At 38.1% G+C, this 25,929-nt stretch overlaps 1 protein-coding gene across 1 annotated transcript in view; it reads right to left on the bottom strand.

Moving 5' to 3' along the window:
* SLC13A1 (solute carrier family 13 member 1) overlaps window positions 1–25,929 on the bottom strand; it is a 74,746-nt gene that overhangs the window by 21,868 nt on the left and 26,949 nt on the right. The window contains exon 7 of the mRNA XM_052638872.1: window positions 9,539–9,696. Within this exon, the coding sequence (XP_052494832.1) occupies window positions 9,539–9,696 (158 nt within the window). The remainder of the gene's footprint in view (window positions 1–9,538; window positions 9,697–25,929) is intronic.

Raw genomic sequence — 25,929 nt, forward strand, 5'->3', positions numbered from 1 at the left:
CTGTGTGTGGTGAGCTAAGTTCACTGTCACATGAAATAAAGTCCAAGAAGTAGCCACCAGGGGTCAGTTCATATACAGCCATGTAGGCCATCAGAAGGAATTTGGATTTTAATACTAAGGCAATTGGTCTTCCCTGGCGGCTCAGATGGTAAAGAATCTGCCTGTAATGCAGGAAGTCCAAATTCAATCTCTGGGTCGGGAAGATATTGTGTTGAAGGGAATGACAACCCACTCCAGTATTCGTGCCTGGAGAAATCCATGGACAGAGGAGTCCATAGGGGTGCAATGAGTCAGACACAACTGAGCCACTAACACTTTCACTTTCATTAATGCAATTAGGAGTAATAGAAACATAGTAAGTAAGCTAGTGACATGATCTAATGTAAAGTGTATGTAAACTTATGAATTTCAGAAAACATGTTAGCTAGATGGATTGTGAAGATGGATGGTAACAAGAGTGGAAGCCAAGTATAGTAGGAGGAGCTCCAAGATGACCCCCAAGAATCCTGCCCCTGGCATACATACTTAGTATATTCTTTTCCCCTTCTGTGTGGACAGACATGTAAAGATGGTGAGATTTAATCCTGAGGCTAAGTTCTTTAATGGGTAGAGTGAAGAGATTTTGCAGAGGTTCCCATCAGTGGACTGACTCTGAGTTAATCAAAAGGGAGATTATCTTGGGAGGGCCTGACTTACTCAAGGGAATCCTTAAAAGAGAGTTGTTCCTGCTGGCTTCCAGATGCCAAAGGAAGGGGGGCATCTAGCAAGGATCTTGGGGTATCCTCTAGTCGCTGAGAGTGACCTTATGCCAACAGACTGCAATAAAATGGGCACCTCAGTGATTCAAACACAATGAATTGAATTCTGTCAACAACGTGGATGACCCTGTCCTAGGACCCTGAGCTTCTGTGGAGATCGCAGACCCCGTTGGCACCCTGACTTCAGCTGAGCAAAGGACCTGGCTAAACCATGCCTAGATACCTGACCTACAGAAGTGATGAGGTCATAAATTCCTGCTGTTTGTATTTGCTAAAGTTTATGGTAATCTGTAACGCGGAATCTGTTAGAAGACCAAGGCAGGTTTGCAGAGGAGCAGGGAGGTGAGTAGATTTTCGCTTCATTTAGATTGGTAGCAACATAGATGAAGAGAAGGCAGTGGGTTTTACAAATATTTGGCATACAGTGTAGGAAAAGGTACTATTCATTGACATGGATCTGAGGGAAGAGCAGGTTGGCAGCTTGGATGCTGCTGTGAGGGTGCTCATGTGAGGTGCCCTTTAGCTTTCCTGGTGGCTCTGGTGGATAGTCAGTTAGATAGATGAGTCTGGAATTGAGAGAGCAGTTAGAGATGTGAAATTGATGGTTACCCACACACAGGTAGCTTTAGAAACCATGGAAATGGGTGTGTCAATTTCAGGAATCCGTGGAGATGAGTGGAAAAGGAAATACACCAGGGGCACCTTAAGTCTTAGAGGTCAGGCAGAGGGGCAGGAATGAGTTAAGCACATTTAATTCTAACAAAATTCCTGTAGGCATGTATTATATTTTTATTTTACACAGAAAACACAAAGTCTCAGAAGATTAAGTGGATTGCTCAAGGTCACAGAGTGTACAGTCAAGCTGGATATTTAAACCCAGGAGGACTGTTGAAAACACAACCTCTCTTCTTTAAAGCCCAGTGTTCTCAATGTCCTTCCAAGTGAAAAGAGAAAATTCCACATATATTTCAAAATATCCATAAACTAGAGTACAGACTTGATGTTTTAAGGACATGTTAGAACCCCACAGGAATGATGGTATAGGAGGGACATGCTTCTACCTGAAGCATACGAGTATGTCGTGTTGAAATTTAGGAAGACAGGGCTATAGATGCAGTTCTTAAGTCCAAGTACAAAATCATAAATAATGCTAATTAAATACACAGCACTGATCTCAAAAGAATGTATGTGATTGTGGATATTTATTGCCTTGAAACAGATATTGGCCACTAAGGGCAAGATCAGCTGATATCCACGCTGATTATAGTCCTTTCGATTAATGACTATTTGATTATTTCTGAGTCAAAGCCACTTTTCAGATTTGCATTTATGTACTTCCAGAGGTTACTTTTCAAATATTAATTACTTTTTATGCATGAACCAGACTTAGATTTCTAACAGCAAGAGCAAAAGTTGAAGCAGCAGCAACGACAATGGCTGGGGTTATTGACAGTTTCCTACCAGCCAGGCCCTCTGCTAAGAGCCACGGATGCAGTATGCCATTTATTCTTCATAATAAGGCTGTATGTTCTAGTTTTGCCTCCGTTTTACAGATGCAAGAAACTTACATTTGTAGAAGTTAAGCTAATATATGGCAAAGTTGAATCTGAACCAACGTCTAAGTCTAAACTTTGCAATACCCAACTTTCTTCTGTACTATTTGCCAGAGAAATTATTACTTAGAAGCACATATTACGCTTTTCTGCAGGAGAAAATCATGGTGAGCTTTGAACGTGGCTATTGCTAGGTAGCTGGTTTACCTTCTTCCTCTGTAATTAGCTAAGCAGATAGGTTAGGGAGGTGGGCTTTGAATTCAGAGCACTTATAAACATATCTCTTGGTTTGCAAAGCAACAATAGTTATTATTTAACATATAATTAGCAACAGTGACTGTGCTAATCATTGATAATTCAACTTCCTTCCAAGCTGCTTTGTATACCCACACATTTCACAGCAGACGCCCACAAGCTGAATAATATACTTTGATAATCAGCAAGCTGTGAAATTTTACTTGTGATAATCTTGTATTCTTAATATGATAGATTGGCTTTTTGTGTTTAACTAATAGCTGCTGTATTTCTTAAGTGATATCGATGCAGCAAAACTCCTCTGTTATGAAAGCAATAATTGTTCCTAGGAATATTTCCCTTAATAACTTTATTTTAATATCAAAATATTATTCAGTTACTTAGATGATTCCCAGGAACAATCAGCACTTCATTCATGTCTTAGTTCAGTTCATCTTAACCAATGTTTATTGATCATCTACTTGTGTTCCTTGGGGGCTAAAAGAAGATAATAATAATTATTATAATTCAATAATTCATGAAAACTTTTACAAGCTTACAATCAGGTGTGCTGGTTATTGGTGTGCATGGATAAGACAAATTTATAGAAATGTGAATATAGCTTTGATAAGAAGAGATGGGACTGGAATGTAAGTTTTGGAGTAACTGAACAGTTTCAAATGATACAGCATCCACACAAGTAGAGAAAAGCTGGCAGAGTTGGAGGTCTTTAAAGAACCAGAGTAGGAAGAAGTGAGTTAATTACAGGGTGACATTTATTAACAATAATGTTAGGAAAGGAGGAGATTGGATGACAACTGGAAGAGTGTATCAGTGGAGCAGAAGGGTCAGGTAGAGAACACCGAGCAAGCCGGATTTCTTTAATGAGGAGCCAATAAAAATCCAAAGAATCTATAAGATTGTAACACTAGGTACAGAAAACAAAGAATATTTCCATAATGCCTTATCCCAAGGGTAAGTCAAAAACTAATGGTGAGTTAATCATAAGGGAGTCAGAATCTACATGCCACATGTACTAGATTCAAAGATTAAGGATGCAAGAAATTTCATACCTTGTGGTTGACTTAGATAATTGGCTCAGTCTTATTAGTATCGTCTGAAAATCACCTGCTAAGCTACATATCAGCTTAGGATGACAAGGGCTTCCCTGGTTCCTCAGTTGGTAAAGAATTTGCCTGCAGTGCAGGGGACCTGGGTTCGATCCCTGGATTGGGAAGATGCCCTGAAGGAGGGCATGGCAACCCACTCCAGTATTCTTGCCTGGAGAATCCCCTGGACAGAAGAGCCTGGTGGGCTACAGTCCATGGGCTCACAAAGAGTTGGACACAACTGAATAACTTAGCACAAAAACAACAAAGGGACGATTCAGTCAAAATAGCCATGTTTTCAGCATTGCAACTCTTTCAAATAATTCCTATGTGTGCATATTTATCTTTTATAAAAAGAAAGAGCAATGCTGCTGCTGCTGCTGCTGCTGCTGCTAAGTCGCTTCAGTTGTGCCTAACTTTGTGCGACCCCATGGACTGCAGCCTACCAGGCTCCTCCGCCCATGGGATTTTCCAGGCAAGAGTACTGGAGTGGGTTGCCATTGCCTTCTCCGAGAAAGTGCAATACTTGAATGCAAATACCAATGCAGTCTTTACTTGTCACTGGCAGCAAACTTGATTTTTAAAAATTTTGCCAACATGGCCCCCTCCCAGATGGTGGGAAAGGCAATGAGGCTGCAGAGCAAAAAGGGTACCAGGATTTAGGCCATCTGCCTTCACCTCCCAGTGCTTCCACTGACTGGTGATCATTGTTTAAACTCTTGGAGCCTTGGTTTCCTCATCTGTGAAACAAGGGTGTGTATATACATGATTTGAAATATTTCTATCTTCACTTGTCCCTTCTCATTGCCACTCAGGAGCACATATCTTTCTTTTCCAAGACTGACATTTTTGCCCTTGTATCTATCCCATTCCACCTCCATTAATTGACTGTTAGCTAATTAATAATTTCTCTCTCTCTTTCTTTTCCCCACAAACCTCACATAGCTGTTTTTACTGTCTCTTTTGCCTGAGTGTAAAACTAAATTGATACCTCCTTATTCTAAAGGAACACTCTGCTTCTGGTTACACCATGCTTCTTTTTTTCTTTCTTTCTTTCTTTTTTTTTTTTTTTGTTAAACTTAAAACAATCATTTAAACTAGCTGCCTTGTTCTCTCACTATGTCCTCACTCCTTCACTCTCTTTAGTCTGAATTCTGCCCCAGTCCACATTGTTCCCCTGCATCTGCCCTCCTGGAGGTCACAGATGAAAACTAAAAGCCTCTTTTCAGCCATCATCTTACCTGACCCTTCCACCACATTGCATGCTCCTGACTCATTCTCTGCTTGGAAAATGGTCTTCCCCTCCATCTGTCAAAATCCCACATGCTCCTGGTTCTCCAGCTACCTTGATTAACTTTTCTCATCTTCCGTTTTGTCAACATTTCTTAAGAATCTTTCCATGTTTCAATTCTGTTATCTTTTTTCTCCCTATATTTCCCTTGCTACACTCAAGATTTTAATTTCTATGTATATATATATACACATGTGTGTGTATATATATATATATATATACGTATATATATCTTCCCTAATGGCTCAGCAGGTAAAGAATCTGCCTGCAATGCTGGAGACACAGGAGATGCAGGCTCGATCCCTGGGTCTGGCAGCTTCCCCGGAGAAGGAAATGGCAACCCACTCCAGTATTCTTGCCTGAAGAATCCCATGGACAGAGTAGCTTGGAAGGCTATACAGTCCAAAGTGTCACAAAGAGTCAGACACAACTGAGAAACTAAGCACACACACACATAAATATAGTCCCAAATTTATAATTGGAACAATGAATTTGTAAATGCCTGCTGAAAATCTCCTTGTGGATAGATTCTGAGCAGGTCACTTTACCATATCCAAAATAAAATTTATTTATTTCTCTAATGAATGTGCCTAGTCTTCTCTAGAACTTCATGAAATCACCATCTATTGACATATAGCCCTAGCGTCAAAATTTCCTAGAGTTGCCTTAACCCTTCCTTACCCTTATAAATCCTCATGCCTAGTCACTCACCACCTTCTGAGTGTACGGCACCCTGAGTCTAAATCCACCCATCACTTCATGACTCATCTGGCTGTGCCTCTCATCATTTGTCAACAAGTTGGTCATAGACTCCTAGTTGGTCTCCTGTCCCCAGATTCTTAGAATGCCAATCAGTCTGCACATTGCTCTTCTCAACTGTGCAAAGACATGCACAGGCTATTCTACTACTTCCTGGAAAAACTGACTACACAATTTATGTACTTTGATTTCATGGATTATTTGCATTCATTTCCTCCATAAGCATGGTATTTACTGTTTACTTTGTTTAAGACTGAGCCAGGTTACACAGACAAATTTTCTCTAGTGATTAGAAGTATTGCACACAACTAGAGTCTTCTTTAAAGACACATGTTCAAAAGTTTCTAGGGAGATAATATTTTAGGAAGATAGACTTTGGGGTCTGACTGATCTTGATTTGGTCTGCAAACTGCCAAGCTAAACATCAAAAATTTCAACTCTACTAATAATACCCAACACTTATACAGCACGTGCTTTATGTTAGGCACTGTTCTAAGTGGTATTTATTTTATGTAAAATTTGAAACTATGAGAGAAAGAGAGAGATATTATTATCCTCATTTTTTTTTTCTGGCAAAATAACAGGCTTAAAGACATTGAGTTATTTGTCCAAGAGCTGGTATTTGAATATAGACATTTGAATCTCAGAGTCAATGCCTTTAATCACCACTGTATACCATTTCCAGAGCAAAAATATAAGGGTTTGTGTGCACTATAATATATGCAATTCATCTGGCAAGGGCTCAATACTTGTCATTTGTCACTTTACCTTCTTCTCTGTATGTCAAAAAACAAAAGTTATTCTGTTTTAAAATTGTTAATGGTTTCTGTATATGTATGTTTTGCTTATGCAATAAGCTAGAATCTTCTTTCTGGTAGGTTTTATTTTTTGTATTCTTCAAAAGAGTTCAAAACCATGCCTTGCACATTGTCAATTCTCAACAAATGTTTGTTAATTGACTGAGTGGAAGAAGATCTGTTTTTATTTGCAGAGGATAAAATTTAGGTTTCTCAGACCTTGTTCTTATTTTCTGTATGTAAAAAAGAAAACAAAAGAGTACATGCATAAAACATAAACATATTTTATATTTAAGTAAGTAGATAAACAGTTAGATAGATAAGGCTTTGAAATGTATTATCCAGTTACTTCCTTTTTTAACTGTCAAAGGCAGGAAATAATTGACTCTCAGGCTAATGTACCCTTCAGAGTTTGGTAAGACCCAAAATGAACTTATACAAAATGATCATTGGTATTGCTCAAAAAGATGGCAGGAAGTGTCAGGAGAAAAGGTGAGATTATTTTAGTGGCTTTGGAAATAAAGGATGATTTCTCTATGGCTCCAAACATCTGAACATAGAACATAAACCTTTTTTTATTTCATGTAGTTTTAAGTTTCTGGAACTTTTCCCAATTAAATGGAGTGCATTTCATTCCAATGTTGTTTTGGGTTGCTGTTGTATTTTTAGGGTCAATATTTAAGAAAACATTCATTAAATACTTAGTCTGTTTATTTACTATTTACTTTTTATTATACAAATTACCATATACTTTTTAAAGCTATTTACTTTTTATTATTCAAATTCACGATGTAAGGGACTGAAAAGTAGAATTTTTAACTCAAGTGCCCTGACTGTATCCACACTTCCCCACTTTCTGCACTGAAGGAACATCATAGCACTAACTTATATTCAGATTCATACATCTGCCCTCAATTATACATAAGGTTTTTTTGCTCCTTCTCTTTCAATATTTTCTATCAAGAAGGGATATTTTGAGTTTTCCAGTTTTCATATAACTCTTAATTCTAAAGAAACTTGAAGGACAAAAAATAACTAAATTTCTAATTATATTTTAAACACTTTCTAAAAAAAATGTTTTGGCCAAATTCCCATGATTAGGAGAATTACAAGATCAGACAATTAGGGAAAATAGTTACTGAAACATTTTTCTCCAAGTGCTACAATGCTCTCAATCTGTCATTGAAAAATGGATGAATACATTCAAAGAGTCCAGGGAACAGTTAAATAAAAGAAAGAGAATTTTGTTGATGCATCGGGTAAGAACACAAAGACCAAGGGCAAACTCAGTATGGTTATTTTGATGATATCAAGTAATTTCACAGGAATGGTGGAAACCAGCAGTTCTCTAACACCAACAAAGTAAAAAAAAAGTAAAAATAAAAACTTGGTCTAAATTTTAGAAAAGATTTATAGAGAGGACTGAGATGTAGAATCTCTTTCTTTGGGGGATTCATGAGAAAAGATAGAAGTCTAGCTTTCAGAAAGGGATTAAGTACATTTCCTGCCTTGAATTAGGAGATGCATTGAATAAATCCTTTCTGGCACTGGGAATTTCAAAAGTCTCTCACTTATAAACCAAACGTTTTTCTAAGGTACTTTTCGAAGTCAGTCATTGGAGTACACATGATGGATGTATACTCATAGAATCAGTAAATGCACACGGTAGTCTGTGTAATACTGTCCCTAAACTGCTCTGTTAGGGTTGTTTTTTGTACATAAGTTCTCATTCTTTCCAGAATGGAGGGTGACATTTTTTGAATTTTGAATTTCTTGGAACATCTTGTAAATAACTCAGAAAGTTTACAGAGTCTGTGACTCTGCTTCCTACAGTGTGGTTTTCCCTGAATTTTTCTATGAAAAGGACTTAAATCGTGTTCCAGGGCATCATCAACACTGCCCACCTTCCAGAAACTCTGACTATTATCTGTCCTTCGTCCTTAGAATTATACCTTGGGTGTAGAACCAGATTGAACTCTCACAAAACACTGTGGACTTTCAAACTATTGTTACATGCTGCTAAGTCACTTCAGTCGTGTCCAACTCTGTGCAACCCCATGGACTGCAGCCTACCAGGCTCCTCCGTCCATGGGATTTTCCAGGCAAGAGTACTGGAGTGGGTTGCCATTGCCTTCTCCTAATTCTTACATAGTACCAAGTATTTCTACATAGTTTACTTCATTTAATTCTTACAATATTCATATGAACTATGACTATTTTAGATATGAGAAAATTAAGTCTTGGAAGAACTTATTATTGTGACTGAAAGTGGAATTTTTAACTCCAGTGTCCTGTGTCCAAGAGTCTCAATTTTCTGCACTGAAGTAGCATCACACCACTCATTCAGATTCATATACCTGTCCTTAGAATACTTTATTACTGCTATTTTTTGTAATTGTCCAATTCTTCAAATATTTTTCAATCCCAACACCAAATCTTCTGTAATGAGCAATTCTGTTTACTACTCATCATTTAAGTTTAAATGTCAGTTGACAAACCCTACACAAATTGTCCCATGTAAACAATCCCTTTCACTTAAGGTAACTACCATTTGCAATATTATTTATAATAAAAAGTGTCTTCTGTGTTTCGAGACACAGGAGAGGTGGGCTCGACCCCTGGGTTGGGAAGATCCCCTGGAGGAGGAAATGGCAACCCACTCCGTATTCTTGCCTGAAAAATCCAATGGAGAGAGGAGCCTGCTGGGCTACAGTCCATGGGGTTGTGAGGTGGACATGACTGAGCAACTGGGAACCCACGCACGTGTTTGGTGAGAGTGATTACCCAGGAGTTATTTTATCCAAGCTGACCTTGGAATCTACCAACACCTGTTAATTCACTATGTCCTGCATATCTAACTCTATTGAAAGGAGCAGAAGGGAGGTTTCTAGACCTATAGCAGTCCTGATGGGGAACAAAGGAGGATTAACTCAACATAGCTCTCTCTCGCTCTAGATTCTCTGAAACAGGTAAGAATAATTCTTATAATTTGTGTGCTGTCCATTTATCAAATCATCAACCCAACCATTTTACTTACGTATTGAAATGCTCAGCGAAGATCAGGTTGGTAGAGGTACCAGTGATTGTTGTCAGTCCACCAATGGTAGAAGAATAAGCAATGCACAAACACATAAGTTTACACATCATGTGGTCCTTCTTTGTTCGATATTTGTTTCCAGAATTTGTGCCTGAATTCTGTTCAACAATAAAATGTACCATGAGAAGAGCTCTATTTGTGATCCTAAGAAGCAGTCATAGCATTTGTTATGGACTGAATATGTATGTCCATCCCACCTCCAATTCATATTTGAAGCCCTCATGCCCAATATGATGGTATTTGGAGACTGGGACTTTGGAAAGTAATGGGGTTAGAGGAGATCATCACGGTGGGGCCCTGACATGATGGGATCAAAGTTCTTACAAGAGGAGACACCAAAGAGCTTGATTTCTCTCTTTCTTTCTGCTATGTGAGACCACAGAGAGAAGGCAGCTGTCTACAACCTAAGGAGACAGCTCTCATCAGACACTAATCCTGCTGGTTTCTTGATCTTGGATTTTCAGGTTCTAAACCTGGGAGAAACAAATTCCTGTTGTTTAAGTCACCCAGTCTATGGCATTTTGTCAGAGCAGCCCAGTAATGCAGCATTTATCTTTCCATCAACAGAAATGTTAACAAGAAAAAATACGTAACCACTGAAATACCTTTACATAGTTTCATGCACTCATCCTTCTTTCTTATTTCTGAGCCAGCTCTTACCCACTTTCCTCCCTTCTCACCAGTGCTCCCAAATCTTTCCAGGGTTTTCCCTCTGAACTGGTGGCACATGGTCACTGAATTCCTAAATCTCTTTTGGGAGTGTCTCTCTACTTTGGCACCTTAACTGGTCCTCTCCAGAGGATACCACTACTTCTGAAATTGAATGTTTTCAACCCCTTATACTTCAGCATTGAGAGATGGAGTCAGTGTCCTCTTTGTTCCCCACCCTCTTCCAGAACATTAATCTCCTACTAACATGAGAATAAATCAATTTTTCTTTAAGCTCATGTCATTTGGCTATCTCTTTCCCTGCCCATTCTTTTGAATAGGATGTTCTGATCTCCTGATCACCCACTGCTATCAATTAAGATGACATTCCCATCTGGCCCACAAGACTCCTCCATCCTGAAAATCCTGTCAAGCATCTGGATAACTGGATGATCTTTATGAATACCCCTCAGAGATCCCAGCCTTACAGATGTTTTTGAAAAATCTCATATCCAGAGACCTTCAATCTGCTCTTCCTCAGTCACCCTGTACTCTAATTCCTGGACAATACATCTTCCAATGACTCCATCTGAAAAAATCACTATTTCTATTTTTTTTCTTTAAGGATAGAACTTAAGGTGCAAGACAAAAGCAACTTCATTCCTTCTCTCACGTGTGGCCCATTTAACACACTCTCTTGGTCTGACTGTTGCTATCCAGATTGTTGAAATCTGGAATAGAATCTATAACTTTTTGTGTCACTTCATTTAGTCAAGAGTTTTCAGTCATGTTTAGCAAAAAAAAAAAAAAAAAGCAACCTCATTTCATTAGCTGGAATGAAGAATCCTCTATTTAATTACAAAAGTCCATTTTCACTGTCAAACTACACAAAAGAATTGCCTATATTCACCTGCTCCATTTCTTTAACCTTTCTAATCTGGCTTCTTTCTCTTCAATCAGCTCAACGTGCACTTGCTATGATTTTTTATAACCTCCATATTACAAACTCAGTAGCTATTGTTCATTCCCAGGTTTGCAGACTTCTCCTGTGCATGCACACTAAGTCACTTCAATCATGTCTGACTCTTTGCGACACCGTGGACTGTAGCTCACGAAGCTCCTCTGTCCAGGGGATTCTCCAGGCAAGAATACTGGAATGGGTAGCCATTTTCTTCTCCAGGGGATCTTGCAGACCCAGGGGTCGAACCTGTGTCTCTTACGTCTCCTGCCTTGGCAGGCGGGTTCTTTACTACTAGCGCCACCTGGCAAGTCCCTGGAGACTTCTCAGCAGCACCTAAAAGAGCTGATGACTCCTTCTCTCTGGAGAACTCTTCTTTTGGCTCTGTGACATTTCAGTCTTCTGGTTTTTCTCCTTCATCTCTGCCTGTTCCTCTGTCTCCCTTGCGTGTTCATTCTCCTTGATCCGTCCTTAAAACTGGAGTTTCCTGGGCTTCCCTGGTGGTTCAGTGGTAAGGAATCTGCCCACCAATGGGGGAGACTAGAGTTTGATCCCTGATCCAGGAGGATCGCACATGCCTCGGGGCAACTCAGCCCACTGGCCACAACTATTGAGCCTGTTGCTGTAGAGCCCGGGAACTGCAACTATGGACCCATGTGCTGCAACTACGAAGCTCGGTGCCTCGAGCCTGTGCTCTGCAATAGAAGAAGCCTCTGCCAAAAGAATCCTGTGCAACACAATGAAGAGGAGCCCCCACTCGCTGCAACAAAGACCAGCACAGCCAAAAACAAACAAAAAAAACCCTGGTGTTTCCTGAAATCTTGTCACAGGTGCTTGCTTGTCTCTTCTCACAGTAAGATTTCTCCTTAGGGATTTTCATACATTTCACTGGTTTAATGAAAGAGAAAATCACACCACCTAACTTATTTTCAGCCAGGCTTCTCCTTTTACCTATGAATCCAACAGACTGTCCAACATAATTTGAATGTCTCAGATAAAACTCCAATCCCCAAATATTCAAAACCAAACTCATTCTTTCCTTCCTCAAACCCTCTTCTTCAGGATCATCTACAGAAGATAATAGCATTACCACCCCCATGATTACAAACACTTAGAGTGTGCTGAGTATACAAAAACACTGCTTTAAGTTAAAATCAAATAAATGCTTTAATTCACATTTTTCTTACAACATAATGAGAGCAGTACTACCATTATCTGACTTTACATATGGAGATGTGAAGCACAGAGAGGCTGAGTGGCTTGCTTATGGTCACAGAGCCTGGAAAAGGCAGACTTAAGTTTGGAGACCATGCAGGGCTCATACCACAGCACTCTCAGCCACTATACTACATTGCTTGTCCTTAAAATTCTCCTCATTCTCATCCCACTAAATTCTATCAATCGTATCTACTGAAAAATGTCTGGACTCTGCTGGTTTTTCCCATCTCCACTATCACTTCCTCTAAGTCATCACTATCTCTGATTTGGGTTATTGTAAGAGGAACCACAGATCAAATTGCCAACATCCCTTGAATCACTGAAAAAGCAAGAGAATACCAGAAAAACATCTACTTCTGCTTCACTGATTACGCCAAAGCCTTTGACTGTGTGGATCACAATAAACTGTGGAAAATTCTGAAAGAGATGGGAATACCAGACCACCTGACCTGTCTCCTGAGAAATCTGTATGCAGAAATCTGTATGAAGCAACAGTTGTTAGAACTGGACATGGAACAACAGACTGGTTCCAAATCAGGAAAGGAGTACGTCAAGGCTATATATTGTCACCCCGCTTATTTAACTTACGTGAAAAGTACATCATGAGAAATGTTGGGCTGGATGAAGCACAAGCTGGAATCAAGATTGCCAGGAGAAATATCAATAACCTCAGATATGCAGATGACACCACCCTTATGGCAGAAAACGAAGAAGAACTAAAGAGCCTCTTGATGAAAGTGAAAGAGGACAGTGAAAAAGCTGGCTTAAAACTTAACATTCAGAAAACTAAGATCATGGCATCTGGTCCCATCACTTCATGGCAAATAGATGGGGAAACAATGGAAACAGTGACAGACTTTATGTTTTGGGGCTCCAAAATCACTGCAGATGGTGACTGCTGCTATGAAATTAAAAGACACTTGCTCCTTGGAAAAAAGCTATGACCAACCTAGACAGCATATTAAAGAGCAGAGACATTACTTTGCCCACAAAGGTCCATCTAGTCAAAGCTATGGTTTTTCCAGTGGTCATTTATGGATGTGAGAGTTGGACTGTGAAGAAAGCTGAACACCGAAAAATTGATGCTTTTGAACTGTGGTGTTGGAGAAGACTCTTGAGAGTCCCTTGGACTGCAAGGAGATCCAACCAGTCCATCCTAAAGGAAATCAGTCCTGACTATTCATTGGAAGGACTGATGCTGAAGCTGAAACTCCAATACTTTGGCCACCTGACGTGAAGAACTGACTCACTGGAAAAGACCCTGACGCCTGAAAGATTGAAGGTGGGAGGAGAAGCTTGAAAAGATGATACTGTAGTAAGGTGCAAAGATTGAGGACCAGAGAGATAGTAGTAGAGAGCAATGGGCAGGAAAATAGAGCTCTTAAGAAAGTCTGAGATGAGCCACTAATTAAGACAATGATTGGTACAAAAACTCTAAAAAGGAGTAGGAGAGTCCTTAGCAAATTGATCTGCTCAAGACAGTAGTTTCAAGAGTGTTCGACCCTAATTTTAGAGTGTTTGACCCTAATCTTGAAATGATGTTGGAATAAGTCACTCTGGGTAGACAGTAAGATTCAGACCCTGAGATTACATGTTTGCAGATTTATCTGAACTAATCACTACATTTATCTATGAGTGGAGCAGGAATTTGTGTGTGTGTGTGAGGTATCTTTGCTTTGAAATTGGGAGAGGAAAAAAAAATCCAAAGCAGAGAAGGGAGAAGCAAAGCATCTAGGGGCTGAAGCTGCAGACATTCAGGGATGAGGTGGGCAGAGGAAACCTCTTGCGCTGCTGACAAAGGACAGAGACAAGGGTATATTGTGAGCAGGAAAGAGCTTACTTTATGTTTCTTGATGAGAGACGTACATGAAATTAAATGTATACAATGATGTAGTTTTATAAAAATAAAACATTTATCCACAAATACACAAAAGAAATTACACTGAAATGAAATATATCAAGATATGAGAGTGCCTGCTACTTTCTTGATACTGTTTCTATCTTCCACAATATAAAATAATTTTTTAATATATAAAAGAATCATAGAGTACAGATATTTAGAGATAATCTGGTACAAAGACCTACATTTTCAGAAGAACAAAGTAAGTCTCAATGTGACATAACGGTCCCAGCAGAAATGAAGCAGATTTCTGTGTATCTGAGTTTCCTTTCAGTGATTTCCCTTGTGTCATTTTGCCTTCCAGAACACACTTTTTATTTATGTGAGTTTTTTAATCTATACCGAAAACTTTACCTCTAATTACTTTTCATATTGCTTTCACAACAGCAACTGCAACCTAGTGTATTTTTATTCAATTCCAATTCTGTCATCATACATTTGTAGTTCTGACAATATATGACATCTTAGACCGACCTTGTGAGTATGTCTTCTACAGCTTCTTTCAAGTAACTGAAAACATTTTGTCCAGGACATGACCAAATTCAGAATCCTAAGACACTGTGAAATAGGTAGTAACTCCAGGGACATTTCAGAACAGAAATCCCGCAGGTGCCGATATAACTCACTATTGCCACCTGGTGGCAGTGATTGTGGATTCTGGGGGCATGTTATACACCGACCCCAGGTGCTATTATAATAAAGGAATCATTATGGACTATACCAGTCTCCACTGCTCTGTACAAAATGATCCAACTGGGTGAGTGTGGTATAAAAACATTACGGGTTATATTTATATTTAAATGTTTATGCAAGGCTAATTGCACAAAATATTAGTTCCTGCTAATCATTTTCTGCTTGTGAAAGTTTAAAATCTTCCAGCTCTTTTTGAACATTTTTTGCATTTTAGGGGCTTCCCTGGTGGCTCAGACGGTAAAACATCTGCCTACAATGCGGGAGACCCGGGTTCGATTCGTGGGTCGGGAAGGTCCCCTGGAGAAGGAAATGGCAATCCGCTCCAGCACTCTTGCCTGGAAAATCCCATGGACGGAGAAGCCTGATAGGCTACAGTCCATGGGGTCCCAAAGAGTCGGACACGACTGAGCGACTTTACTTTAATTTTGCATTTTAATACTATTCCTGTGGTACCATTTCTCAGTTGAAGGTATTAGAGTTAAAATTCCACTATGTTACATGATGAGAATTAAGCTTTCTTTCACAGCCTCCTCCACTGAACACACTTAAGACTTCTCAAGTCTCCATCACCCTCCCATTATGGCTATCATAATTTTGCTTAGAGCAGAGTTCAGCATTCAGAATGTTGTCTAGAGATCTACTAAGAACTGAGAAATCAGATGTATATATTACTTTTCTTGTTTTGTGTCCCCTGCTTTCTTGATTAGTTTTCTAAGTGGATACTACTAAATCAGCCCAAAATATCCCCTGGTTATTTAAATGTTTTCTCTGAAAAAGAAAATGATGCGACACCTAATCTACAACAAAGTGATGTGAAAGTCGTTCAGTCATGTCTGACTCTTTGGGACCCCATGGACCACACAGTCCCTGGAATGCTCTAGGCCAGAATATTGAAGTGGGTAGCCCTTCCCTTCTCCAGGGCATCTTCCCAACCCAGGGACTGAACCCAGGGACTGAACCCAGGGATTGAACCCAGGTCTCCGGCATTGCAGGCGGATATTTAATCTACAACAATATTCTACCAATTCCATTGTCTTAGAGACATCTCTTCAGGGCTTTCCTGTCTGTCCTACATCTAGCCATTTTCTTACTCTAGACCTGCAAGGAGCTATCTAGACTTAAGTCTACCCTCTTCCTTCATTGATAGTTCGACTGGGTATTGATTTCTAGGTTGAAAACAATGTTACTTAGATTTTTGAAGGCATTCTACCCTGATTGCCCATGAGTTTCCAGGGTTGCCCTAAAGAAGTCTTCTGTTATTCATGTTTTTTATCCAAAGGAATTGGTTTTTCGCTCTTTCTGGAAACTTTTGGGGTCTTCTCATTCACTGTATTCTGAACTCTCAATGTCCTTCCCTATGTGTATCTGTCCCATCCATCTTGCTGGTACCCAGTGCGAGCTTGTCATGAAAATTATATTTTTCCATTATGGAAGTTTTCTTGAATTTTGATAGAATCTTCTCCATTTTCTCTACTATTTTTCTGAAACTCCTATCTTTTCTCTTCTTGCTTATTCCTTTTATACTAAAGTTTCTACTTATATTTCATGTCTTTACATTGTATTTAGTATTTTATAAATTTATTTCCTATTTTACTTATATATGTTCTGCTTCTTGTTCCTCTATTATAGAATGTCCTTCATATTTCATGAATGCAGATTCTTTGCTTCCCTCTCTGAATATATTAATGATAGCTTCTTTTCTTGTGTTTTCATCTTTTTGCACAGTCTGTTTCCTGCAAGTTTCTGTTTGCCTTTTCTTAGTTTAAGTCTCTCCCTTCCATGCCTGAGGCTGTCTTCAGATATCCAGGAACTTTGGTGCTTTGCTCATATTTAAAGCAGTGAAAAGCTGGCTGGAATCCTTGTACATGTGCTTTGGGATTTGTTGGTAAATGTGGGCTCATATCTAGTATCATCTGACTGGGGCTTTTTTGGGAGAAAACCCAATGCTACATGTTTTCATCTTTTCTCTTATACTGGCTGCATTACTCCAAGAAAAACCTCCCTGGCCTCTTGCCTACTGACACGAGGAGGGAATAAGTCTGGTTATTGGGGCTAGCAGGGTGGAAGGCAGGGTTCTCACCATTCAACATATAAATGGTCAGTCGGTATCTCTGTTTTCATCATGAAATTATCCCCGATTCGGAACTGCATCAAGTTCTCCTTACCCTCTGTGTCACCTGTCTAAAGATTACACTTCTGTTTGGTGGAGGAGGAACAGCTGCATCCATGGAGACTTGGGGGAGAAACTTGTATATTTAACTGTTTCTTAAACAATTTTTTAAGTACCTTCACTTTTCAACATTTTAAAAACTTTGAGGGCTACTGATAGGTAAATTAGATTGCTTATTTTCTTTCCTCACTGTTGACTAGAATTTCACTTTCATTGACTAATTGAGGCATTTCCCACCTATGCTTTAACTTTCCATGTTTCAAAGTGATTTTGCTGTCATTTTCTCACTTGACATTTTTCTAATTGTGACTTCACCTTAAAAAGTCTATTCTTTTTTTAAATGAAGATTCAAGATAGAGTGAAGGTAAATGGACCTATTTAATCTGCCATCTTATTGGAAGATGCAATATTTCTCTTTTAACTTTAAAATACAAGTGAATAAATGATTCTTGAATAATAACTCTTGCACAGATTGACCTTCGTGGCTCGACAGCATCCACACTGGGGGATGATGGAGAAAACAGGGAAAGGAGAGGAAAGCTTCAGAGTGCATAGAGAGAGTGACATTAGGGCCATGCGACCCTGTTCACTCTTGACGTGTTGAGTTTATATGGTCTTGGTTAAGAGGATAACAAATTATCCTTTCTAGCTTTAATTCAACCAGTCCTTCCACGATGTGCTTCTGGCTTTAAGTGATTTCTACAGGAAGTTACTTAAAAAAACCCTAGAATGAAGACAACATAAGAAAATGTAAGAGGACATCCTTCTCCTACTCTTGATGTAAACTCTTCATGAAGATCTGGTGAGGAGATAATCAGCAATAACCTGAAGGACTCAGAAGAGCTGGTAACAAATTTGAAGTTATCAGTAAGATTCCTTGAATGAGGATTTCTATCCACTATAGTTAATAAAGAATTATGATGCATAGTATGAATCAGGATATTAGTTTATACGTTAATAGTAATAGTGTAATGAATAGGTATTTAAAATTTAGCACACAAAACTGGACTTTTCATAAAAATTCTGTTTTCATCAATGCTGAAAATCAATTAAATCCATTATTTATTTTACAAAATGTTATATCCTGTGAAGTATTTAGAAGCTTCCTTTGTAATTTCTTAGTGAAGAACAAAAAACCAAAACATACATGCTATTGCAAAAAAAGATTCTGTTCTTTAACAGTGGTAAAAAATGACTGAAATAATATATAAATAACATAGCAGCACAGGACATCAGTACGTGTGTGTGTATGTGTGTGTGTGTGTGTGTGTGCCTGTGTCTGTGTAGGATTATATAAAAAAGAACAAAGAACAAAAAGATAACAACTGCAAAATAATGCAGGAAAGAGAGATGGAAAGAATAAGTACTTGAAAAACAGAAATCTGGCACTAAAAATTACTCTAAACTTATAAAGTCACAGAAAGTTCAAGTGGATCAATCTTGTCAGGCAAAAATTTCTAACCTGAATAAAAATGCAAAAGCCAACAATATGCTTTTTATAAAAGAAACATCTAAAGTATAAGGACATAGAACTACTGAAACTGAAAGGACAGAAGTAATGCCAAGTAAACACTAGCTTAAAGAAAGCTAGTATTGTTATCACACTTTCATCAGACAAACGCTGATTCCAAAATATTACCATTGATTAAAAGGGACAGGCAAAATGGTAAAAGCATTACTTAGCCAGGAATATATAAATATTCTAAACTGATAGGGATGTAATAACATAATCTTAAATTATACAGAAACCAACAATGACAGATCAGGAGACACAGACATATTCACATCATAGAGGGAGATGTCAACAAAACAGCTGCATTCATTGCTGGCTAACCTGACAAAAATTGTTAGGTCATAGACAACTTGAAAATCACAACTGGCAAACTTGATCTAAAAGGCTTAGAAAATACTGCACCGAATATGTTGAAAATATGCAGTTCTTTTTAAGTAAAATGAAATATTTATCACAATTGGCCATGGCTAGTCCACAAATCTGCCTCAGCAAGTTTAGAAGAACTGATGTCATACAGACAAGCTTTTGACCACAGGGAATTTATGTTAGAAATAAACAACAAAACAAGAAGTAGCTACAAACGTTTCATTTATTTCAAAATTTAAAACATACATCTAAGCAGCCCATGAATCAAAGACTAATATAATGGAAATCAGAAGACATAAAAAACTGAAAAATATAGAATACAAGGAAAACGGAAGAAATGGAAGAAACTTTGTCTCCTCAAATTTTTACTTTGGAAGAGAAGAGAAAGTTCAAACAAATAATGCAAAGTTATATTTTAAAATTAGTGAAACTAAATGGAAAGATGAAGTAGACAGAACAAAGTCATAAAAAGAAGAAACTAATAATGTAGAACATGGAATAGGATCAGAAGAGCCAAAAGTTGGTTCTTTGGCAGACTTATAAAATGTACACTTTTGGAAAAAAGTATTCCAATAGTAGGAATGAAAAGATACAAAGCTAAAAATACTATAGAAATTAAACAGGTAATAAGAGCATATTAAAAACAACATGCAACTAAATTTGAGAGGGAATGCATAAGTTCCTAGAAAAATACAACTAAAACTCGAGGAGAAATTAGAAATGTGAATAATTCTAAACCCAGGAAAGTAATGGAAGAATTGCGAAGTATGTGTCTGGTATGCCTTTTGCGTTCTCCTTTCTGTTTCCCAGTAGCTGGAACAGAGAATGGATAGAGGGCAATGAGGCAGCCATCTTGAACCCTGCGGGAGCCATCAAGTGCTGATGATGGCAGAGCAAGAATAGAAACAGTCCAAGTCATCACGATTGTGAAACCGTTATACCAGCCTGTTCCTACCTTATTAAAACTATCGTTATTTGGGGTGTTTGTTGAGACGAAGAAGTAATTAATAGAAGTGGTAATACTGAAAAGAACACAAGAAAATGATTAACTTGAAATTCTGGAGACTGTGGCTACCTCCATAAGGGGCTGGATATGATTGTGTGAGGAAAGGAGATGGAATCAAAGAAGAGCTCATGGGGACTTTTACAAATTGTTATGTCCTTTTTCCTAAGCTGGGGCATTGGTATAAACCATTTTATCATCTTCTTTAAATTTTTTGTTACATTCTTTAAATATGTATATATTAAAATATCTCACAATCAAGATACTTGAAAAACAATTTGGGGACAAAATAAATGTATCCTTTTGTTAGGAAATATCATTGGACTATGAGGAGAAAAATATTGTTGAGAATTTTAGGAAACAAAATAAACACAGTATTTGAATAAATTCTATGGGAGGTTTATTTTATGGAGGTTTATTGTACAGTTAGGGGAAAGTACAGTTGCTTCCATGGTTAAGCTCATGTTACTTGCTACATAATATTTCCACAATATAAAAGGTGAAGAACCATGCTTTTGTGGTTCAAAATTGAAAGGTATATAGAAGAAAATGCATTGTCAATAGCAAATTATTTCTTTAATAACAAAATGTTTTGTGGAAACCCAGCTAAGTAAACCAATGGAGCCCAGCCAGGGTTTTGACCACAATAAACGTTAAAATCTTGAGTGAGGTTGTGCTCACAGGCTGCTGCTATGATTCTTCTTTTTTTTATGACTGTCTAAATAAATTATTTATTCGGAAGTGAATTCGCCTCACCACCTGTTGCTTGTTATTGTTAGTCTCTGTTGTATCCAACTCTTCTATGACCCCATGGACTGTAGGCCATCAGGCTCCTCTGTCCATGGGATTTCCCAGGCAAGAATACTGGAGTGGGTTGCCATTTCCTCCCCCAGGGGATCTTCCAGACCCAGGGATTGAGTCTACATCTTTGAGTCTTCTGCATTGCAGGCAGATTCTTTACCACTGAGCCACCAGGAAAGTACCACCTGCCTGCTGAATCGCAATACCTGAATCAGCACCATCTGAATCCCAGTATATGTCAGAAATATCATCGCTTGTTCTGATTTAATACCATTGATAATGAGGCTTCCAAATTCTCAATTGAATCGCATGAGTTCTCATAAATTGGATTAGTGAATAGGATAGTTATAATGTCTTTTAAAACTTCAACTTCATCTTGTGTTCCTAGAGGTGCAGAAAACTGCCAAGTTAAAAAAAAAAAAAAAACAAGTAAAATGTATAAACTTTCAGCTATGAGTAAGGACTGAGAAGCCATTGACTAGGTACAGTGACTAGAGTTGACATCACTACACTCAACAATTGAAATTTGCCAGAAGTAGAACTAAAATGCTCTCAAAAAAAAGAGAAAAAGATAAATATGTGAGGCAATCAATATGCCAATCAAGCAGGTAGGGGAAACCATTTCACCATGAATAGTTCTTAAAATCACCAATGCATACTTTAAATATCTTATGATCTTTTTTAACATTATTGAGGTATAACTGACAAATAAAATCATAAGATATTTAAAGTGTACATCATGGTGATCTGATCTACATATGCATTATGAAAAGATTATTCCCACCCAGCCCTTAAATACTTGACTTACAGCATGTGTCCCTCCCGCCTTCCTCTCTCTCTCTTTCATTGGTGACACATTCAAGTATCAGTCCCTTAACCAATCTCAACCATACAGTAATATTATCACCTCTAGTCCCCATGTTTTATATTAGGTCCTCTGACCTTATTTATGTTATAGCCAAATGCTTGTACCCTATTGCTAATATCTCCCTGTTTACCCACTCCCACCCCCTGGCTCCTGAGAACCAGTTTTCTATTCTTTATTTCTATGAGTTTTACTTTTATTTTCAAGATTCAATATATAAATGACACCATGCAGTATTTGTCCTTCTATGCCTGGCTTATTTTACTTAGCATACTGCACTCAAGGTTTATCCATGTAATTGGAATGGCAGAATTGCCTTTTTTTTTTTTTTCTCTCATGGCTTAATAATATACCATGGTATATGCATACCACATCTTCTTAATCCATTCATTTATTTTTTCCATATTTTGGCTATTGTGGCTAATGCTACAGTGTGAGTGCAGATATCTCTTCAAGATCCTGTTTTCATTTCCTTTGAATATATACCCTGTAGTGGGATGCTAAATCCTGTGTTAGTATTTTGATCCATTGTTTTCTATAGTGGTTGCGCCAATTTACATTCCCACCAACAATCCATAGGGGCTCCCTTTTCTTCAACAGCCCTTGTTATCTCTTGTGATTCCTAAAGGGTATGTGATAGCCTTTCTCTCTCTCTCTCTTTCTGCTTACATCTTTATAACCTGCAGAATTTGGCTGGATGGGTAAAGGAAAGTAGGTTGTGTCAACTGAAGTCTCAGCAGTGCTAAAAACTGGCTTTGCAGGCCAAATATCTTCGCCTGGTCTAGGAAAAGGGAAAAGCAATTTAGAACTTTTGTTTGTAGCACCTACCTGATCTAATTTAAAATGCCATTTCTGCATTTGATCTAGGGGCCAGATATTCTAGAATTGATATCTCCCTACTTGGCAGAAATAACAGCCCTAGTCCATGATATTTTATGAACCATGCTTATCACCTTTATAGGGTCCTTAGAATTCTTGGAGAATATTAGAGAGTGCTGTTTTATAGAATTCGATTTTGAATAATAAGGATTTCACCACCAAACTAAACAACATCTAATTAAAAGCAACATTCAATTTGTTCAAGGAAATTTTCCTTTGGACTTTTCCTTTTTGGGGAAACTACATATTATATAAGATGAATGGAAAACAATTATTTTAGGCCTCTCATTAAAAACATACTGAATTTCCAATTCCTTTCATTCAAAGATGCCTGGAGGTTTAGAAATTGAGCTAGTGTAAAAATCTGAGATATTTCTTTGATTAATACCAGTGCTTGAAAGAAGGAAAAAACATAGCAACTTGATTCTTCTTTTAGTATGTAAAAATTGATTTCTGGATACCTAAATTCATTTCTTATGGAAATAATATGAGTGATGATTGGTCTCCCAACTGCTCCACTGGAACCTGACAAATTATTCCCTCATATATGCCAGTGTCTTTTGGGCTCTTCCTTTCTTCTTGTTCCTTTTCTTCTCTAAAAATATTTCAGCAACTTTTGGAGTAAAAAGAATTTATGGGCTAAATACCTACCTATCATTTTTATTCTGGGCATGAGTAGGGAGCTCTGCTAATGTTTGGGCCATTGTCTACGGTGAAAAGGGAACACTGTGAGTCTTTTTCATGTATGCAGCTTAGGAATGAGACTCAGATAGGAGTGCTCCTGAATCATTTCTGGAATCTGAGGAACTGGTGAATATCCATCAGCTTCAAAACCAACATATAATCATCACCATTGGCTGCTTGCTGTAGCAGCAGCAATAGGAAAATTACCATCAAATTATCATTAGCACCTATACCAATACTTTGCAATTCTAATAACAAGAATTTTAAGACTAATAACGTTTACAAAGAACTCATACAACTCACTAGCAAAAACAACCAACCATTCAAACAAGCAAACAGAATAACCTCCCAGACAATCCAACTGAAAAACCGGCAGAGAAACTGAAAAGACAAGTTCTTAAAGAAGACATCCAAGTGGTCAACAGGTACATGAAAAGGCGCTTAACATCACTAATCATCAGAGGAGTACAAATCAAAAGCATGTGAGTTATCATCTCACACCTGTTGAAATGGCAATCATTATAGTAGCTTTGGGCTAAGTGAAATAAGTCGGGCAGGGAAAGACAAATACTGCATGGAATCACTTTTACAGGGGCTTCCCTGGTGGCTCAGTGATAAAGAATCTGCCTGCCAATGCAGGAGATGTGGGTTCAAGTGCTGGGTTGGGAAAATCCCCTGGAGAAGGAAACGGCAACCCACTCCGATATTGTTGCCTGGGAAATCCCATGGACAGAGGAGCCTGGTGACACAAAGTCCATGGGGTAGCAAGAGTCAGACAGGACTTAGTGACTAAAACAACAACAGTCATTGATATGGGAAATCCATAAAAGCTGAATGCATAGAATGGAGAGTAGAGTGTTGCTTACCAGGGGTTAGCGGGGAGAGCAGGGGGTGGGATGGGGAGATAAAGGTTAAAGGGTACCTGCTTCCAGTTTTAAGATGAATAAGTTCCAGGTATCTAATGCAGGATTATTATAATTAATAACATTATATACATTAGTTGAAAGTTGCTGAGAGTAAACTTTGAACATTCACACTGCAACAAATGGTAATTATATAATATGATGGAGGTGTTAAATAAAGCTATGGTGGTAATCACTTTTCAATATGTAGATGTATCAAATCAACACATTGGTGCTTCAAATGTGTAAAAACATGGCAAAATGGTATAAATTACCAAAAAAACTCTATGCCCTTTTGCTTCTTCTTTTTCTCCTTTGAAATTTATTTTAAACCATCCTCTCTCAAATAGAGTAATATTTGGATCTTTTTTGACTTGCAGTTCACATTCAAAGCCAAACCACACAGGATTTAATTTAATTCAGTAAAATGTCTTATCTACTTGATGAAAAAAGTAGAAGACTGAAACATTATGAATATAAATATTCCTTCCGTTTTATAGGTAGATTAAGTGGATACAGATTCTCCCACATAATCTGTTAATCTTAAATTATCCAGTTTAAATCTGGCAAAGAACAGGTGCAATTTATTATAATTATAACAACATGTTATAATAATCTACTACATTTATATCTGAGATTTGTAATTGTCAAAATAAAAACCTATCTTAAATGTACAGTATGTGAAAAATACTTTTATGCGACCCCCTATAAACAGCACTTTATTAGAGCAAAAAGTTATCTCTTAATTTTTCTTTTACACCAAGCTAAAATTTTATGTATGACGTTATAGAACAACCATAGAATCATTGTTCAAAGGCCTAGCTCTTCTCTACCAAACTCAGAACTTTTTATCTTTACTGCCTAAAATAGACCCCAGTTATCTCACATTTCCCTGTTGAAAACTTATTCCTCCCTCAGTGGCATCAGAAACCCTCTTCTATCTAGCTTTCTGTAGCAGAGGCATCTTCCATGCTTTCATCACTCTCATCCACAAAGTCACACTAATCGGAAAGTCCAGTTAGGCCCATACCCTCTGTCCTTCACTTTGTTATCACAGTAAGCTTCTCAAAGGGCAGAATTTACCATACTCCCTCCTAGCTTCAAAGCTCTCCATTTCCCTTAAGATAAACTAGGATCCTTTGCATGGAACGAACTACTATTTTTCACCTGGCCCAACCTCTCCAAACATTTCACTTTCCACAGCTCATCCCTGGCACCTGCACTGGACATGCTTTCTGAAAAATCCCCTCTCTCTACATTTTGGGGTCTTTGAATTTTATGTATTCTCTGATTACATTACCTCTTCCTTTTTCATTTCTTCATTAATTAGCCAAGATAATTATCTATTGAATACTTACTCTCTGTCAAGCAGTGGAATGTGGTAGGGTGTGAAATGGGGAGCCAAGTAGGCCTGTCCTTGCACACCTGGAGGGTGCATGTCTCTGACTGTGAGTGCCATCTTCCCTCCAGACTCAGATTTCTTGACCTCACATTCTCTCTTGGCAATATTCCCAGACTGAGCTAGTTGTTTCAGCTTCTGGGAGATCTGGTCTCTGTGTGTACCTTTGGTGTGGTATTTATGTCACAGTTTTTTTTTTTTTTTAAAGTTTATCTTCCCCATTAGACCCTGAGTTGCTCATGGTAAAGAGGAGGTCTTTTCATCCATAGACTTTCCTACCATGCCTGGGACAGTGCTGGATAACCAGTCCATTGGAAGGGTCTTGATCTCAA

The sequence above is a fragment of the Budorcas taxicolor genome, chromosome 4 (assembly GCF_023091745.1).
Source record: "Budorcas taxicolor isolate Tak-1 chromosome 4, Takin1.1, whole genome shotgun sequence".
NCBI lineage: Eukaryota > Metazoa > Chordata > Mammalia > Artiodactyla > Bovidae > Budorcas > Budorcas taxicolor.